This window comes from Nematolebias whitei, chromosome 17, assembly GCF_014905685.2.
Source record: "Nematolebias whitei isolate Nwh7 chromosome 17, NemWhi1, whole genome shotgun sequence".
Taxonomy (NCBI): Eukaryota; Metazoa; Chordata; class Actinopteri; order Cyprinodontiformes; family Rivulidae; genus Nematolebias; species Nematolebias whitei.
In genome coordinates, this window is record NC_056514.1 from 29,971,012 (window position 1) to 29,990,224 (window position 19,213).

Genomic DNA, 19,213 nt, shown 5'->3' on the forward strand with positions numbered 1-19,213 from the left:
AAAAAAAAAACTGCCCAGATGACCTGACTAAAAATTGTTGGGACTGTATACCTGGATTATTGAGCATGGACTTTGATGATGCTAGGAACATTCAAAGAACATTCAGTTCACGAGCAACAGCTCTGGTGAACATTCCTGCAGTCACCATCATTATTTCACGCTCCCTCAATACCTGCGACATCTGTGGCATTGTGCTGTGTGATAAAACTGCACAGTTTTGAGTGGCCCTTTATTGTGGTCAGCCTAAGGCCCACCTGTGCAATAATCATGCCGTCTGATCCTCATCTTGATATGCTACACCTGTGAGGTGGACGGATTATCTCTACCAGGCAGAAGTACGGTGGCCGACGGGTGCAAACGTGCAGCAAACGGTGAAATGCGCAGCAAACGTGTATGATGCAAACTCAAAAACACGCAAAAACAAACATGATGCAAACACAAAAAAATCAAATGCATTACAAACAAAAAACACGCAAACACAAAAAAACATGCAAACAAAACCAAAAATATCGAATGCAAACGCAAACAAAAAACACACGCAAATACAAAAAACAAACAAACCTTTTCTTTCTTGTGATAACTGAGGTTCACAAACTTCTTTCTTCCTCTTCTTCTGAGATTTATTTGCGGTTGGAAAACATCTTTCTTCCTCCAAGTTTATGATTTGTTCTTTGTTCGACTGCCCCTAGTGGTCTGGAGCACTTCTGGTTTTGTGGAGAGAGTTTGCAGGTGTTTTTCTGTTGCATGTGTTTGTGTTTGCATGTGTTATTTGTGTTTGCATGTGTTATTTGTGTTTGCATGTGTTATTTGTGTTTCCATGTGTTATTTGTGTTTCCATGTGTTATGTGTGTTTGCATGTGTGCTTTTTTTAGTCTGCGTTTGATATTTTTGTGTTTGTGGGGTTTTTTTTTCGCAAGTTTTTTTGTGTTTGTGTGTGTTTTTTGTTTGTGTTTGTTTTTTGTGTTTGCATTTTTTTGTATGTTTGCGTGTTTTTGAGTTTGCATCATACATGTGTTTGCGCGTTTCGCAGTTTGCTGCACGTTTGCACCCATCGGCCATCGTACAGAAGCAGTCACTAACAAATGTATGCAAATTTGTGAACAGTATTTTAGAGCAAAAGGCCTTTTGTGTACAAAAACAAAGTCTTAGATCTTTGAGTTCAGCTCACGAAAAACAGAAGCAAAAACAAAAGTGTTGCGTTTATACTTCGGTGTAAAAACTTAAATAAACCAAATGCTAAATAAAAATTAGAAGTGCCAAAATGCTAGCTAAAAGCTAAAAGATGCAACACAGTAGCTAGAAGCTAAAATTAGCAGAAAATTACAAAAATGTTTCAAAGATGTTTTTGAATAAATTGCAAAGATCTCAACATATTTCTAAAGAGGAAATGTTTGAAAAGTTAAATAATTTGAAAAGTATAAAAGTTACAAATCCCCCAAAGTTGCAACACCTTTCTTCCGAGAGAGCTACATATTTTAGATTTATGAATGGCTAAAATGGCACACAAAAAGTTTGCAAATATAGTTGGGTGGAAAAATAAAATAAAAATATAAAAACATCCAGATGAACTGAAAACAAAAAGTATAAATGCTGAATCAGCATTCATACAATAAGACTCCATTTCTCAAAACCTGAGGTTGTTCACAGAGCTACTGTATCTACAACAAGCAAGGCATTCATTCTTCATAACCTGCTTCAGAACACCATTTCAGAAGATCTAAACTACACTTTTAATTTAAAGCCATGTGAGATTTATGCTCAAATGTAAAACAAATAAGGCTGCAAAAGCCTTCGGGACGTGCTCTGAATCTCGTTGCCATCGCCAGTCGAGGATATTACCACGCGAGCGCCAACGGGGCTCGGACAAACTGCTTCTTTAAGCATTTCTCCGGGAGACATAAAAATGTATTTATGGTCAGCAGGGGTGGGCATAAAGAAAGATTGGCAAACATGAAACTCAAGTCCTCTCTCGGGTGCCATCGAGCCACGCTCAGCTGTGCTCAATCACAGGCTGCAAGAACAACAGTCCGGTCCGACAAAGCGCTGCCTCGGGCATTTGTTTTACATTCTCCTCAAAAACCTGTTATTGAAGATAATGCTTTGTCTTTATACCCGTTTTCAGCTCTGTAATGAACTTCATCTGTCTTATGCTGCCGTGCGCCTGTTTAAACCCACAGTTTAGTGCTTATTACTCAGTGCTAAGATTAAAGGCTGCTGAGGATTCTGTTTCTGAGCTTAGCTGGTGTAGAATTGATTTCTTTTATGAATATATGAATCACCGAGGTCATTACTGGGCTGGACTCTTTTTCATTTAATTGAGCTATGTCCCCTGCTTCAGCACCAAGAACCATCTATCAACAATGTACCTCTGTGGGCTTTGAAAACAGCAGCATCTCAAGTATAGTCTCATTTATCCAACAGATACAAAACATTGATCCTTCGAAGAAGAAAGCTGAGGGATAAAAAATGTACAGGACGAATGAATGTACCAGCTTATTCTAAAATCCTTTTAATTGCAAGGCTTATTACTAATCAACTGCAACTCGTTTCTTGCTAAAATATTCCTCACTCACACGCGGCAGTATCGACTTTTTGAGTAAAAAAGACATTAATGTAGATAACAGCCATTTTGAATTCTCATTAGTCACTAGTAATCCAGAAACATGGGCGATATATTAAGACTGGTGTTCACAGCCAGTCATTAAAGGAGAAATAAAAGACAAAATAAATCCATTCCTGAAACGCCTGCGATTAATCATGTTGGCCACTGCTGGCTGGCTGCTTAACGCTTTTTATTGAGTCATTTATGCAGGTCTCTCCTATAATCCGTTTATTCTAAATAATGCCTCTCTTCATGCTCAAAGTGCTGCCTTCAGATGATACTCCTGGAAACTGTATACATTTACATAGGTTTTATTTTTAATTTTTAACATGCACATGAATTAATTATGGCCAATTAAACACCAAAGTGCGTTGAAAAGAGATATTTTTAATTAAAATGTTGTTTTCAATTACTCTTCATAAAATTCACAATTAAACAGAAGAATATTATAATGATATATTTTATATAGTTAATAATGTTCATAACAAACTGTTTTCTGTAAATGAAGTAACATAGAAATAACTTAAGATCTCTTTAAACCCTTAAAAACATCTTTAAAATCTGCTTCAGCATATTTTTTTGTTTCCTTAAACTATTTTTAAGTTTTGCTAACGTGTTGCTACCTTTAGATTTTAGCAAACCTGCTAGTTTTAGCTTGAAGTTAGCTTTATGATAGCTACCATTCAGCTACTTTTAGCTTTTAGTCAGCCTTTTGCTACTTGTAGTTTTTACCCAACCTTTTACTTTTTTGTTTTAGTCTCCCCTTTGCTACCTTTAGATTTTAGCTAGCCATTGCTGCTTATATTTTTTACCCAGTCTTTTGCTACTTTTAGCTTTTAGCCAAACTTTTGCTATTTTTAACTTTTAGCTGTTATTTTGCAACTTTTAGGTAATATTCTACTACTTTTATCTAGCTCAGCTAATTTAGCTTTTACCTAGCATTTGAGATTCTTTAATTTCAGCTAGCCATTTGACATTTTCTCATTTCGCTAGCAGTTTGCTTATTTTAGCTTTTAGCTTGTGTTTGCTTATTTTAGCTTTTAGATAGTCTCCTGCTTCTTTTAGTTTCAACAACTCCGTTTCAGATTCTTCCAGACATTTCAGCAATAATTCTGCACTCAGCCTTCACTCAGAATGCAAGGCTGTCTGAATATTTGCCTGAACGAAAGTACAGTAATTGAAAAAACAAAACAACAACAACAAAAAAAACCTGTCATGATCTCCATTGTGAACAATGCAAGTCTAATGGAAAAGTGTAAACAAGCAACTTATTTAATTTTTGTTGCTGAATCTGTCCCCTAAAACATGTTAGTAGGTTCTTATTGATTACGGAAAAAACACAGCTGTTACTTTTCAGTCCAAACCCAAGTGGTCTGTTCCCCTTCAGTGTTGGTGGACATGTGATTGTATATTTAGTAATGAAGATTTGATGGTTCTCAGCAGCGCCTGGAGACTTTCTCACAAGGTCTTTACTGAAAGACTGAAGCGTATCAAGTGTCTTGCACAACAGCAGCCCCAGCACCTGATGACATGGTTCTGTAGGGAGTTGATTCTGTCATAATAAATCAGTTCCAGACAGGATACAGTATAATCATCCCGGTGTCCTGTTTCACTCGCTTTCTGCTGAAGCTGCTCTGCAGGCTGCACCATAACTCTACACTGCCACACTGGTTGATGGTTGACTGGAGAGGAATAATCCAGGGGAGATAACACACAAAGAGCTGGTGATGGTTTGTGTTGCAAGTCAAGTGGAGTTCTGTGTTCGCTCTAGTTTGCTTGTTTCTCAAGCCCTATTTTGCTTTGATGGTAGATGTAATATCACCTGCTGAAGGTGGAACGAGGTGCTCATGCATTAGAAATGTTATCACATGAACCAATAGATTGATTTTAATGAAACTGTAAATAATTATTGTATATACATCTACAACGTTAATATTATATTGGGTTTACTACTCTTCTAAAATGGTTTAAATCATATTTATCAGATTGATTCCAGTTTGTAAATGTAAATAATGAATTGTCTTCTTACACCAAAGTTAGTCATGGGGTTCCTCAGGGTTCAGTGCTTGGATCCTTAAACATTTTACTATATGCTTCCATTAGGTAAGGTTATTAAACAGCATGGGGTAAATGTTCATTGTTATGCTGATGATACACAGTTGTATTTGTCCATAAAATCCAATGAATCTAATCAGCTACTTAAACTAAAGCATGTCTTAAAGACATAAAAACACAGATGACCCTTAATTTTCTGCTTTTGAATACAGACAAGACTGAGGTTTTAGTTTTTGGACCTGAGCATTTTAGGAATAAAATTTGTCTTTCCTCAACTCTAGATGCATTAATCTGGCCTCCAGTTCTAATGTTAAAAATCTTGGTGTTATTTTAGATCAGGACACATCTTTTATCCCCCACATTAAAAATGTTACCAGAATCACTTTTTTCCACCTGTGTAATATCACTAAAATTAGAAACATCTTGTCTAAAAATGATGCTGAAATACTGGTTCATAGTTTTATAACATCTAGACTGGACTATTGCAATGGTTTATTGCCTGGGTGTCCAAAAACTTCTTTAAAAAGTCTTCAGTTGATCTAATCAATCAAAATGCTCCAGCCAGAGTCTTAACTGGAGTTAATAGGAGATATCATATCTCTCCAGTGTTGTACAAAGTACCTCAAAGTGATACTTCAGTGAAAGTACAAATATTGGGGGAGTGGTGGAGCAGAGGTTAGAGAGGTGGGCCTGTGATCCGAAGATCGCCGGTTCACGCCCCGGCCCCGACAACATCAAAATTGTGAGTGGGGCAGGTGAAGCACCCACACTTGCCCCCATCGTCATTCGCCCCACTCTGGGCTCATGAGCAAGGCCCTTAACCCCCCCATCTGCTCCTTAAACAGGTCTCTCTTGAAAACGAGTTCTCATGGCTCAATGAGACTACATGTATAAATAAAGGGTAAATGGAAAAAAATAAAATAAATTACCATAAAATTATTTGGGTAAAAGTTAGTCGCCTTTATAATTATTACTTAAGTAAAAGTCGTAAGGTATCGGACATTTTATGTACTTAAGTATCAAAAGTAAATTTATCTTCTAAAATGTACTTAAAGTAAGAGTATTAAGTAAAAATAAATGGTTAGAATTTCCAAAACAGCATTTATTGGGTGCAATATCCAGTGACAAAAACTTGGAAAGTTTGAACTGAACAATGAAAGATTGCTCTTTAAAAAGTCTGATTCTAATGACGTATATTCATTCAACCTTTATTAACCTTTATTAACCTTTATTAACAAAGCTGTTAGAAAGCCCACATTGTTGAGTAGTTGACTTGTTTACTGAGCTCGGTTCTGTTTGGTTATGGCTAATTTCTTTCTGATTAATTAATAATATAGGATCTATTATAGGATAATATAATAGCACAGGAACTAGTAGTTCTTATGTTCTTGAAGCAGTTCATGTCCTGGAGAACACCAAACTTCTCCTTTTTAGCAGCTACCGTCATTTTCACACCTATCAGGGATGTGTCTCCACTGTGAGTCAACAAAAAAGACTTATTGAAAAGATTTATATCTGTATATGCATCTAGCTTGTTCACAGCAGGAGCTGCAGTTTTCACACAAGCAGCGGGGAAGGGGCTGGGTTTGTGACTGAGAGGGAGAGAGAAGTGGCCGCATGAAGTCACAGACTGGGAGAACAAACTGGCATTGCACAATCAGATTTCTTCTAATATTAAATTGTATTAACTAGTAACTAAAATGATTAAGGGAAATGTATTGAAGTAAAAGTACACATTTTATTGAGGAAATGTAGTGACGTAAAAGTGAAAGTCGCTACAAATGTAAATAACGTAATGTAAATAATAAATAAGAAGGAAGCTTTATTTTTACACAAATCAGGTCCATCTAATCACAAATATCTAGGAGATATGAAAAATGCATCGCAAACCAGAGCTCGGGTCTCAGGAGGTTAAGTAAAATTGGGAAACTTTTGTTGCAAATCATTGTTTCCAACATGTACTTTGTGCAACAAGGCTATGCTTACAATCTTCACCAATCATGGACAGATTTGTAAGAACCTGTCAAAAAGTAATAATTGGCTGTTCGTCTACGACTGACTTACTTTTGGAATCAACCCTAATCAACACGGTTCCCGTACCGATAATCAACCTTTGCTAACACAAAAAAATGGTTGAACCTCAATGCATTTTACAGATATTAAGCTAACCTTTGGTGTGGTAGTTATCTCCAACACATACTCCAAGCACCAGCAGACTATGAAATTGCTCATAATCCTAATTTTAAGGGTTGACCAAAATGGCTACAATGCCACCATTTCTCCACAAGACAATCTTTGTTTAAAAGTCATGAAAGGCGAAGGGCAACTAGTCCTTCATTTTATAGTGTTTCTGAGAGAAATCGCGTATGTAGGTTACGTCAATTTGTAGCTCACCGAAGTGTTAGACATGTGACAGTGTTTGAAAACAAAGCGTTGCGCTCCGTAACTGTAAAAGTCTTGAAAATCAAAGCGAATTTGAGATTTACAATCTATCAGAGCTGAGACGTCATGCTTTTATCTTGGCGTTTTTTTTTTATTTTTTCCATTGTAAAATTGAATCATAATGTCTAATCCTCACAAATTATCCACATGTTCTGTAGTTTTCTTCTTTCCAACACTGTTTAATCTGCGTCTGGAGTATTTGCTGTCGCTTCATGTTGCAAACACTCCGTTCACTCTGGCACTTCATAGTCTTTTGATGGGCCATAAAAGGCTCTGTTTGATGGATGATAACTCGGGGCGTCTCTCTTTGTTGTGGGATGTGACGACCGAGTGCATGTGAGATGTGAGGAGAAGATGTGGTGTGAATGGGAGATGTCATTGATGTCATGCGCTGACATCGAGGCCCAAAGCGCAGGCTTTGATCTCCGGGAACGACTGCAAAGCAAACACAAACAAAAGATTCCACTGTTTTAGAGTTTCCAGAGAGAAAGTTTAACTGCTTTTTTTTTTTTTTAATTTTATTAATTTTTTTCTGTACTTGGCAACACATTTTATTTTAGAAACTGTAAGGACTGATGCGGTCTTCGTAAGCTGATCCCAGTTCTACCTGTATGCGCTACATGATTGATCGAAAATGAAAAGGGCTTATGTTAATCTTTTGATCCAGTCCAATAAATAAATAGTTTGCTTTATGGACCCTGGATATCCTGCTGAACTCCTAACATCTGTTCAAGCTCGCACTATTTAATCTATTTACTGGGAGAACTGGACAGATGTTTTCAGCTGTACAACATAAAAAGCAGATGATGGATAACAACCTGTTTTAATACAAACAAATAGTTGTATTGTAATAAAAGGCATAGTCTGACTGTGTTGAAACTGGGTTTGTGGAAGGGTTATGAACATTTAGTGAGTTACGTCCTGATGCATGCTCAATAATCCAGGAAGATAAATCTAACAAGGTTGAATCAGGTCCTCTGGATGGATTCTTCTTTGTTGCAACAATTAGTCTTTTATCCAAAAGACTTCTTCACTTTGAGGAGCTGCAACAAACTCAGTCTTATTCAATTCAGCTCAGAAATATTTTATTAATCCCAAAGGGAAATTAAATGTTGTAACTTGTTATCCTCATTTCTTTAAGATATGTTATAGATACTGATGGCTGTATGCAGGAAAGATCTTTTTAAAATGTTTGACCCACAGTGGATCTGAAAAAACTGGCCGCAGATGCCGTCCTATCTGTCCACCTAGACTCGGCTGGCCTCTCGGTTCCTCCGGGCTGCAGGACCGCCTGAATGCTGGGCTGAACTCCTCCCAGAGCGATGGCCACTCCTCCCAGCAGTCTGCTGAGCTCCTCGTCGTTGCGGACAGCCAGCTGCAGGTGGCGGGGGATGATCCCGATCCTTCCGCTGTCACGAGCTGTGTTTCCTGCCATTTCCAGAATTTCAGTGGTCAGGCACTCAAGAACAACCGGCAAGGAGACGGGAATGCATCTACGGCACCTCCTTTTCAACTCATTTGAGATCTGGGGCTGTAGTTTGGATAATATAAGCAACATCTTCTCATAGTGAATCAACCAGTTTGCTGCTGACAACCAGAACTAGCTGTTCACATACAAAAGGAGGACCATCAGTCTAACAATCGAGCATTAGTGCTGCTTGCTGTTCAGAGGGCTGAGTGATACTAGCAATAACAGCATTGTAAGAGGGGAGCAGTTGGACACGGAGACCACCAGCCTTGTTTAATTATGGACGGGTTCTCTTCACAAAGATGGCTTCCTTCACTCCTCTCTCAAACTCTATCCAGGATGAGAACATCTTCATCCCTGAAAGAGTGACTGCTGACCTGCAGATAAGTGTAGGCCACAGAGTCTTGGCCTGATGATGTTGCTCTTCTGTGCTGGGCCATCCTTTTGGCCAGTGGCTGTTTAGTTTCCCAGATTTATAACTGATCACAGCCCTCCTGGTACTGAACAGCATACACAATATTACTTTGTTTGTGCCGGGGGACACCAAGTTCATCCCAGAGGAATATATATATATATTTTTTTTAACAACCTCGGATCGATCAAATAGTTAAACTTTTATCAAAACTATGTGATTGGTGGATTGCTGCAGTCTTAAAACTACTGCATCCTTGAAAATGACATTTTCTTCCTTTCTATCTTCCTTATTCACTTTTTTGGGGGTGGGGGGGTGGGGTGGGGGGATTGGGTCATGGAGACAACAAGCCCAACAAGCAAACCCCGACATCCCCTTTCCCAGTGACATTCTCCAGCTCCTCTTTGGGGATCCCAAGGCTTTCCCAGGCCAGATTGATCTTGAAAAGATAATTGATCTTGAAAAGTGATTCAGGTTAAAGTTATTATGTATATCTGCACGCTATTATGCATGAAACAAAAATATATGATAAAATAAATGATTGATTTTAAAAAGATTTGCTAAAATGGTATGGGCACACCTGTTGGTACCCTCAAATAGACTAATAAACTTTGCATTATAGTCATGTTTAAAACTAAATGTTCAACCTTAATTCATACCACAGGTGCCTTCAAACTTTTGCCAACCATTAAACAAACATGCTGCTGGATAATCTGGTATACTCATGTGGACCACACTGAACATGGAGCAGATAAAGCAAAGGTGAGTACAACATTCATGGAACTGTAGCCAACTTCCCAGGATGTGGACACAAGAGGAAATGCAACCCGAAGTTGAGCAGATGAATATTGTGGATGGTAGAAAAGGAACCGAAAGATGGGCTAAAACTGTTCAAGCCAAATTTCAAGGTCAAGATACATCACATTCTGTTCATCACATTTTGAATGCTAATAGGCTCGATGGAAGAAGACCATGGTCTTCTAAATGTAAAAAAAAAAAAATAATAAAAAATAAATCATTAAAATCATGTTGACCAGCCCCAAGTTTCATTTGCTCCAGTCATGTCGCTTGTGCTTTCCGATTCTTATAGAAGAGTACAAAAAATATATATTGATCAGCATCTGTATAATGCCTCCATCTTGTTCTCTGGTCTCCATCCAGGGCCCAGAAAATCTCCAAAAAGATGCATCCAGGAAAAATGTCCAAACACTAGTTATTGTAGGAGTAGCACTTGCTACAGCCCCAAGATGGCCGCTGATTACCCACAGCTGACGGTCGTCTACCTGATGAGCTTCCACACTACATAAGGCTGCAGTCAAGCTCTACTCTTTGCTGGAGCATTGATTCCTCTTTGGGTATTTATGCTTCTAGCCAGTAATGCTAGGATTGATGAAAGAGAACTTACTTTGTTTTTGTGTTCTTACAGCCATCCTGTTGTTTGGATCCAGTCCTGCTTCGTTTTTGGTCCTGTGCCTCGTTCCCTGCGCTCTTGCCCTCCAGCCACTTGCCTGCCTTTGACCGCCTGTTGGATTGGACCCCTCTGAAAACCCTGGACTCTACACAGAGTAACTCTGCAAATCCACCTGTAAAAAAGAAACAAGACTTCACAATCAATTTCCTGTTCTACCTCCTTGCCTGACCATCCTGACCGTGCCTTTGCTCTTCCAGGGGTTCCAGCCAACCAACATGTATATATGTAAATAAGTTCCACTGTAAATAAATTTCACTGTGCACTTTTCATTGAACCTTGTGTCGTTTTGGTTCTCGTTATCTACTGGGTACCTTGAGTCGTAACAGTTATCCCCTTTAGTATTGGCCTCGCTTGTTAAATTGCCAGTTCAGTCAGAGTCACAAACTCTCTTTCGCTTAACAAAGCTTGTTCAAACCAGGTAAGATATTGACTATTCATACCTCTTCCATAGAACCCCACTTTAAAAGAACTGAGCTATCCCTTACAGGGCTTGTAAGAACGTGTCAAAATGCTTTTTTTTTTTTTTTTTTAAGGTGGCATAAAAACAAAAGCAATAAATTGACTGCACAGTCTATTTAGTAAAGATTCCTGGTATATATATATATAAATCAATATTATTAAAAACCAAGGCTCACTCTGCTATAAATTGCTCTCCAGAATATTGAAGCCATTCGTTCCTGCAGTGCAGCCCTTCATGCCCACATGAGGTTCTTCGTTGTGCGTCTTTGATGCTCAACCATCTGAACTTGTTGTGCTCCATGACCTTTATGGCACAGATTACAAATGGAACGCTTTAAAGAGCTAATTATGTCGGTGGACTGTATTTACCAGCAAATGTTTGGAGCTGTAAGGTTAAGACTTTATAAATTACTTTAATTAGATGCTTTTTAATATGATCTCCAGAGAAATTGTTGGATCAAAGTAATTGCACAACACTATATTAATAAGTGAGACATGCTGATTAGGTTTTAGACAAAATAAAGACTTTCTCAAGAGAACTGAAATGTAGACGTATCCAACTATCAAAGCTGATTGTGCAAACATTCACATGAGTCAGACTCACTGAAACCTTTGCTAAAATGAAAAGTAATCCTTTGAATCCAGTTTTTATGGTGCAGGAAAGTAAGAGAGTAAAAAATATTCAGAGTGACTTTAAGTTACCATGTTAAACTGGTAAAACCAGATTTAAACCTCACATTATAAACCAACTGGAACAGCTAGCTATTAATAGATTTTTGCAGTTGCATTTAACAAACTGACTATTCTGGTTAAACTGTGCAAATTACCACCAATCTAAATGTGATTATCAGTACGACATTTTAAACGAGTTGCCCAGTTGAAGTGATTTCCAACTGCACTAAATAAATCTGCTGGTTGGTAAAAAAAAGAAACCTTTGGTGTAACTCGGAGTTATTCATGTTTTGAAAAATTCATAGCTGCAAAAATATTTCAGTTTAATTTTGCATTTGCAGAGCAGCAGACAGACGTCAGCATAAAAATCCAAAAGGAACCAAAATTCACACAAAACATTTATTCTTCTTTAAAAGACTGGTGTTCTGTAATCCCATCTTTGTTTTTCTTGAAGTTGTTTTAATGAGACGTATCTTGGTTTCGACATCATTCAGGTGTTTACTTGAACATTTAAAACATAATTACTCTTTTCCATGAGACCCAACAATTAATTTTTGTTCTTGCCATGATTAAAGTACAGTTAATGAAATGATTTTTTAGCTATCACACACTGAATTCTGGACATTACAATGAATTTATATTATTGTCTTGTGCAAATAAGGGCAACTCAACTTCTTTCACTCCATACTTCTTGATTTACTTAAAATGATTTAAAATAAATAAATTATGGTGCATGCAATCGTTTTTCATCCAAGTATGTCATTATCACACCTCATTAAAGGTGCAGGTTATAATGTTTTTCCTGTGTCTTTGTGTTTGTGTGTATTGTTAGCAAAATATCTCATGAATGACGGTATGGATTTTAATGAAACTACCAGAAGTAATCATGGGATGTACATTCTGGTCAAACCAATCTAAAATGGCCACTATTCGTGGACACCACGGTCGTTCCTTCGTAACTAAATGACGGGAGTTTCTGTGTTAAGGTTCGAAACGGTCTATCTGTGTCAGTGCCTCTTTCATGTGGGGTCCCACAGGGCTCGATTCTTGGATCCCTTTAAGTTTCACTCTATCTGCTGCCTTTGGGATCTATCGTAAGGAAACATGGCCTTTCAATTCATTGTTATGCTGATGACTGTCAGATTTATCTGCCCTTAAAACCCAACAGTTCTTGCTCTATTCGCCCTCTGTTAAAATGTCTTGATGACATCAAGGCATGGATGGCTTCAAATGTTTCAAGTTTTAATGATCAGAAAACTGAAGTCATTGTTTTTAGCCCTAGCTCTACCACAGACACTGAATTTTGATTCTCTTCAGCCATATTTTAAGCAGTCTGTTACGAATCTTGGGATGGTTTTAGATTCTGACTTTACGTTTAATAAACAGATTAACTCTGACATCTGCTAAGTTCCTGGCAAAAACCAATGCAGACGTGTTCCTGTTTTTAGTTTTCTACATCGCTTACAACCTAGCTGTTTTTGTTTTGTTTTTTTAATACTCCTTTCTTTTATGATTGTCCATTGTTGTCATCACTCTTTGTTAGAATCAGGTCTCTCTTGTAAATGAGTCCCCGAGGCTCAATGGGATTAACCTGTATAAATAAAGGTTGAATGAACTCTGTTCTCCAAAAAAAGCTTCTTCCAGTTCAGGCCAATCCACCTTATTCCGGATTTGGCGCCACTACCCATAATTCATAGCGGAAGCCGGTTGTTTACTTCCGCCCGCGATCCCGCGCTGTTGTTTACGTTTGTGGGTTAACACACTTGCTAGCAATTTAATGTTTTTGACACAAAAGTTTCCTTTACCTGAAGTAAATGGCAGCACATCAGAGGTGGATACATTGCAAGGATGTTTTAAAAAGCTGCGAAGATAAGTCGTTAACTGTGTCTCACCCATCATTTCTCACGGACTGGGTAGATGATATGAAATCATGGCCCGGAATTACCTACATCGATATTATTAATTACCTTGTTTTTTCTGAAGGCGTCGATGGCGAGGAATTGCGGAATTATAAAAGCACAGAGGCGTATAATTACCTCCACAGCAACAAAATAGATACAGTTTTGCTCAAGAAACAAGGCGACTTTATCTTTCTGAAAGCAGCTGTTGAGCCGAGCCAGAGCGTTGGGCATCATGCTCAGAGAAAGTGGAGTGGTAGAAACGGTCGGCTGTTCCTGTATCGCCGGATTGGGAAAATCATGCAGTCATGCGGCAGCTATTCTGTGGAAGGTATATCACTTATCTGGATATCAGAATATTTACATCACTGAATCAGAATCACTGAACTGGGCGAAAGCTGTGAGCTTCCTGTCTGCCTGTGTTTACATGTGGAAGCCAGAGCATTGTGCAGCCTGTGATCTACTGTCACAAAAAATTAAACATTAAAAAGGCTGTACAGTATTTTTATATTATTTGTTTTAAAAAAAGTACAGACTGGATGCAAGGCAACCTAACATTTACAGAAAAGGAAAAAATAAATGACAACAGCAGGGATGTAAATAACTTGTTTCATTTTATTAGGAGCAGTGATAGCTGAAGTCTGTTAAATTGTTACAGGTCCAGAATGCTGTGATCAGTGGAAAGACGGGGCTAGCATGTACAGATGAGCAGCGCAGGTGGAATGCTGGGACAGCAAAGAATCTTCAACCCAAACGTCTAAGCATGATAAACTTCAGACACCACAAGGCAGAGCAGCAGTATAACATCAACTCAAGGGCTGCAGACACGATTAGTCTTTATTTTCATAAGTGTTATAAGGACTTGATCTTGTACAGGCATTGTAAATTCATTGTTGTCATCTCCTTCCAGTGCTGACACAAGAGTGTTAAATGTTTCTAACGCTATACCAGTGTACAGCAAAGCGTCTGCGTCATTTTGTAGAAGAAAAAATGCAACTTCATCACACTGAGTCGTCTTGTCCTGAACATCTTTTCTGCCAGACGTGTTGCAGTATTGATGATGATCTTTTAGCGAAGGGTCCTCCCACTGTGTGTGGACTGAGTGCAGATGTGGCCCAGGAGGTTGTGTGGAGACGCTAGCCAGGTCTGGGATGACTGACGGTGAATCTACGGTGCACTCTGAATAACACAAAAATACAAAATCAAATCAGCGTAACACAACCTGTCAAGTGTCACTTACCTTATTACGTTTTAGGAAGGAAATTTGTAATTCCACACTCGTACACACATGATACATCTTAAATGTCAATAGTGCTGTTTTAGTGGGGCTTTAGCCCCCTTAAATTTTCCTAAGCCCCATCAAATAACCTGCCTCTAATAACTCAACATATTCTTTATTAACAAAATCCCCAGACTTTTACAGCCCTGGGGGCTGAATTTTACCAGGTTGCTAAATAAAAAGCTATTCTCGGACAGTTACATGAAATCATATACATCTCTGCTAGCATGCTACTGATGTTAATTACTAACCACTTTGTCTTTAAGATTTGGATTTGGCTGCCAATCAAGTACTTTCTCTTAGTGATAAAGTATTTTGGAATTAAATTAATAATACACTAACATCCACAATAACACTGCAACCAGCTAGCGCTGATGCTAACACCATCCACAGTATAGTAATTATAACATTACAATTATAACATTAATAATAATATAATTCAGTAAAAGATAAGAGCTAAGCATGATTAAAATGTGAAGCGGGGACAAATCACATTTTCAATTTCACTCACCGGGAACAGATTCGGCCGTTTTGTCGATGTTGCTGGAAGCTGTCTGGCTCACAGTGGTCCGGATGAGCTGCCTTCTTTTCTTTGGTGGGGCCCGGTCATAGCCCAGATAGAGCTCCGGGTCGGGGTGAAGCTCTGTGGGCTTTTTATCAATAAAATGAAAGGAGCAAACATAAACTCTCTTCGGGGGGTATTTGAGTTTTAAAGCTGCCAGCCACGCTCGTTTTCGATCCTCCTTCCTCGGCATGGAGTGCAGTTCGTAACGCGCTGGGCACACACAGGCCTTTCGAAGTTGTTGATGTGCAAAACAATACGTTTCTAGCTCGTCTTTCAGTTTTCTGGAGCTGTTGTGACAGCCAACAACAGCACAAGTTGAACCCGAACTCATATTAGAATTGTTTAAGCCTCCTGCTACAGCACAAATTACTAGAATTTGTCATTAGCAAAAGTGCCTGTCATTAGCAAAAGTGCCTCTCGCTTTAGCTCACCGGAAGTATAAAACCGGGAGGGGGCGGTACCTGTCTGTCATGGCAGCCCACATACGCTCTTGCAGAATAAGGTGGATAGCTAAGCTCAAGTCCGTCTTGATCAGATCTGACCTTGGAAAAAATAGTCCATGCATTCGTTACAACCCAGCTGGACTACTGGAACACGCTTTATGTTGGGGTCAGTCAGGTATCCATTTCACGTCTCCAGCTCGTTCAAAATGCTGCAGCTCTGCTCTTAACAGGAACTTGTAGGTTTGAGCCTATTTCACCAGTTCTGTCCTCCCTTCACTGGGTCCCTGTGCATGTTGGTATTTATTTTAAAATTCTCCTGTTGACATTTAAGTGCATTAATGACCTTGCACCCTCATACCTCTCTGACCTAGTTCAACCTTATGTTCCTTCTTGGGCGCTGAGATCATCTGATCAGCTGCTTTTGGTTGTACCAAAACCCAGGCTGAAGCTCAGAGGTGATCGGGCTTTTTCAGTCGTTGTCCCTAAACTCTGGAACAATCCGCCCCCCAACATTAGACAGTCCACTTCACTTCCTGCTTTTAAATCTCTCCTTAAAACACACCTGTGTTCTCTGGCGTTCAACACAGTGTGATATTTCATTGTTTCTCATTGTTTTTGTGTTTTAATGTTTTTATTTTTGATGCTTTTTAATTGCATCTTGTTTTTTATTTACTGCCTTGATCGTACTGTTAAGCACTTTGGTAACAGCTGCTGTTTTATTATTACTTTTTTTAACCTTTCTTTTATCAGGAAGAAATCCATTGAGATTATTAATCTATTTTACAAGGATGTCCTGGAGTAAATGTGCTTCATAAATAAATTTCACTTGACCTGACAATGACTAATTAGCCTTAGCCAACACAAAAATGGCTCTAACTCAACTATACAGATATTAAACTAAAATCTGTTTTAGCATCATCTCTAACATACTCTGAGTGCTACACGCTGTGCAATATTTTCTGCTTAAAACTTTGTTGTTACTTATTGTTGTCAACCCTGATTCTTAACAGAACATCTGAACTCCTGGATGGGTTTTAGTAAAACTCAAACTTTTGGAGTCAGTCCAAATCAAAATGGCCACCACAGCTAATTGACATAAACTAGAATAAAAAGAAGATATTGCATTATCACACAAGGTCACATTTAACATCATATACAAACAAAAACATAGTTTGTTGCTTCTTAACAAAAGATTATTTAGTTTAAAACTGCCACGACAGGCAGCGGGTGATATGCGTTCCTTCAAGGAGTGCTAGGCCTTTAATTAAATGTAAAATATTTAGTGTGTCAAAGTCAAGATTAAAGTTTGGCAGTTCTAAGTTCAACGAAGAGCGTTTATAGACAATACGCTGATATGTTTACGTGTGTGGGTGTAACGCAGACACAAATCACAGCTCCGTTCTGCTGTCAGCTGAAAATGAGTAATGTGCTGCAGATCACAGCCTCGGGATAAAGCTGTATCTGAAGCAACACTCGGAGCAAATCAAAAGCCCAGAATACCTCAAATTGACCCTTATTTTCTTTGACAGTGTTACACGCACACCGGTCTTTAGACTCTTCTTTCTCTCACAAGCTGGATTTATACGCAGCCATCCTTAACCAGCTGGTTTTCATTTCCTGTGAGCTCAAGATTGTAGGAGATATACTTTTCTTTTTTTTTTTAAAGTTCAACCTTGTTTGAATCGAGGACTAATGTAGTCAGGATGGAATCTGTCATTCAGTCTATTGCATGTTGATGACTTAAGGGCAGTTTGGGCTGTAAGCGGTCCATGATTTATGGACACCAAGTGAACTGTTGCAAGTAAAAGCCAGCTTGGAGTTCAGAGCAGCAACTGGGCCTTTTTTTTTTTTTGGCAGCGGTGTGCCTGCAGTTTCTTTCCATTCATGCCAAAGTGTTTTCGCACGGCAATTAGTTCCGTCCTCATTTGGGTCTGCAGTCCCACAAGGTTAGTGAAGTCATTTATCATCCTCGGGGCTTGGGGCTGTGCAGCTCCGTCTCAGGTAGATTCTGTAAACAATCAGCAGCTCAGCTTTTTTCCATTCCACCAAATGAGAAGGCAGTACAGTCATTTTTGAGGCTCTGCCATCACTTCGTCTGTCGCATGCTTTGCTTTGACAGATGTGAAGGCAAAAGGGAAATGTCGTTCCACGTGGCTCGTTTGTCATGCAATAAAGAGATGGTTTGAATGTTTTTGAAGTGGGTTTTCGTGGAGATGTAATATCTTACCTGTTATTGATGGCTCTTTTTCAACAAAATAGTTAACAATTATCACTACACAGACAAGCTAACAGCCAGTCAAAATGTACCGCTGTCGTCTTCAAAACAACTTCAGTCTCAGAACATTTGTGCAGGATCATGCAAATACTACTTTATAACCCTTCACATCGCTGTCTGTTGTGCATTAAATGCTTAATTTAGTAGAAATTATAATATTCCTACAGGAAATACCCCTGGCTGCACCAGAAGTGCTAACTGTGCTTGTAAATAACCACTGAATTCTATGTAATAAGAAACTGATACCAACACAAACATTTATAAAATAGTCATTGCATAAACTAAGAAGAAATTATTAAGACTGCAGCTGTTTAAAGAAAGGCAGTAACCTACTTTGGACTTGGTCTAGCTCAGGCTAACCATTAGCTTATTTTGATCAGCATTAACTCTGCTACACCAAACTGAGGTTGTTCAAAAAGGTTTCTACAACAGGTAAGATATTAGTTGTTCATAACCTGTCTTCATACAGAGATGTTGACCCTGAGCTTAAGTCCACATTAGAGTACCTCGTGATTGCTGATCCATGCTTTAAGTTCTATTAAATGTGTTTGGCTCAGCTACAAGTATTTATACGTCTTCTAATGTTTGTATTAAAACAGTAGAGCCTTAGAGCAGCCAAAAGTAGAAACATAGGCTCCCTTCATTTTGATGCTTTCAGCTGAAACATCTTCACAGAAAACTGTTAATGCTGTTTTATTGTTGTCATTTTTTTCTGTACATATTCTGCAGTCCAAGTAATGCCAAACTATTCATCTCGTTCGGGAGATGACGACTTTTGTTTTTTGTAACTTTTGTACATTTCAAGATATTTAATTTTGTGGATTTTCTCCATAGAAATGCATCTTTTTAAAAATGTTTCATCATACTTTATTTACTTGTCCTCTTATGCTACGTTCAGCTTTTAGTTATCATTCTGCTGCTTTTAGCTTTAAGATAACAATCTGCTACTTTTAGCTTTTAGTTACCATTCTGCTACTTTTAGCTTTTAGTTACCATTCTGCTACTTTTAGCTTTTAGTTACCATTCTGCTACTTTTAGCTTTTAGTTACCCTTCTGCTTCTTTTAGCTTTAAGATACCATTCTGCTACTTTTAGCTTTTAGTGACCATTCTGCTATACCTTTAGCTTTTAGTGACCATTCTGCTACTTTTAGCTTTTAGTTACCATTCTGCT

The 19,213-nt window shown here is 38.4% G+C and overlaps 1 protein-coding gene across 1 annotated transcript; it reads right to left on the reverse strand.

Annotated features, from left to right (window-relative positions):
- Positions 1-14,076: 14,076 nt before the first annotated feature.
- On the reverse strand, positions 14,077-15,793 carry LOC119423683. Its single transcript, XM_037691089.1, has 2 exons — positions 15,270-15,793; positions 14,077-14,658 (listed from the first exon to the last, which is right to left on the reverse strand). The coding sequence occupies exons 1-2, from the start codon at positions 15,652-15,654 to the stop codon at positions 14,291-14,293; spliced, it is 753 nt and encodes a 250-aa protein (XP_037547017.1). The 5' UTR covers positions 15,655-15,793; the 3' UTR covers positions 14,077-14,290.
- Positions 15,794-19,213: the final 3,420 nt, after the last annotated feature.

Bases quoted from the DNA above. Each gene is read 5' to 3' on its own strand.
- LOC119423683 (XM_037691089.1), bottom strand. From the start codon at position 15,654: ATGAGTTCGGGTTCAACTTGTGCTGTTGTTGGCTGTCACAACAGCTCC. The intron at 14,659-15,269 runs GTGAGTGAAATT...TGTGTTATTCAG, and splicing joins AACGGCCGAATCTGTTCCCG to AGTGCACCGTAGATTCACCG.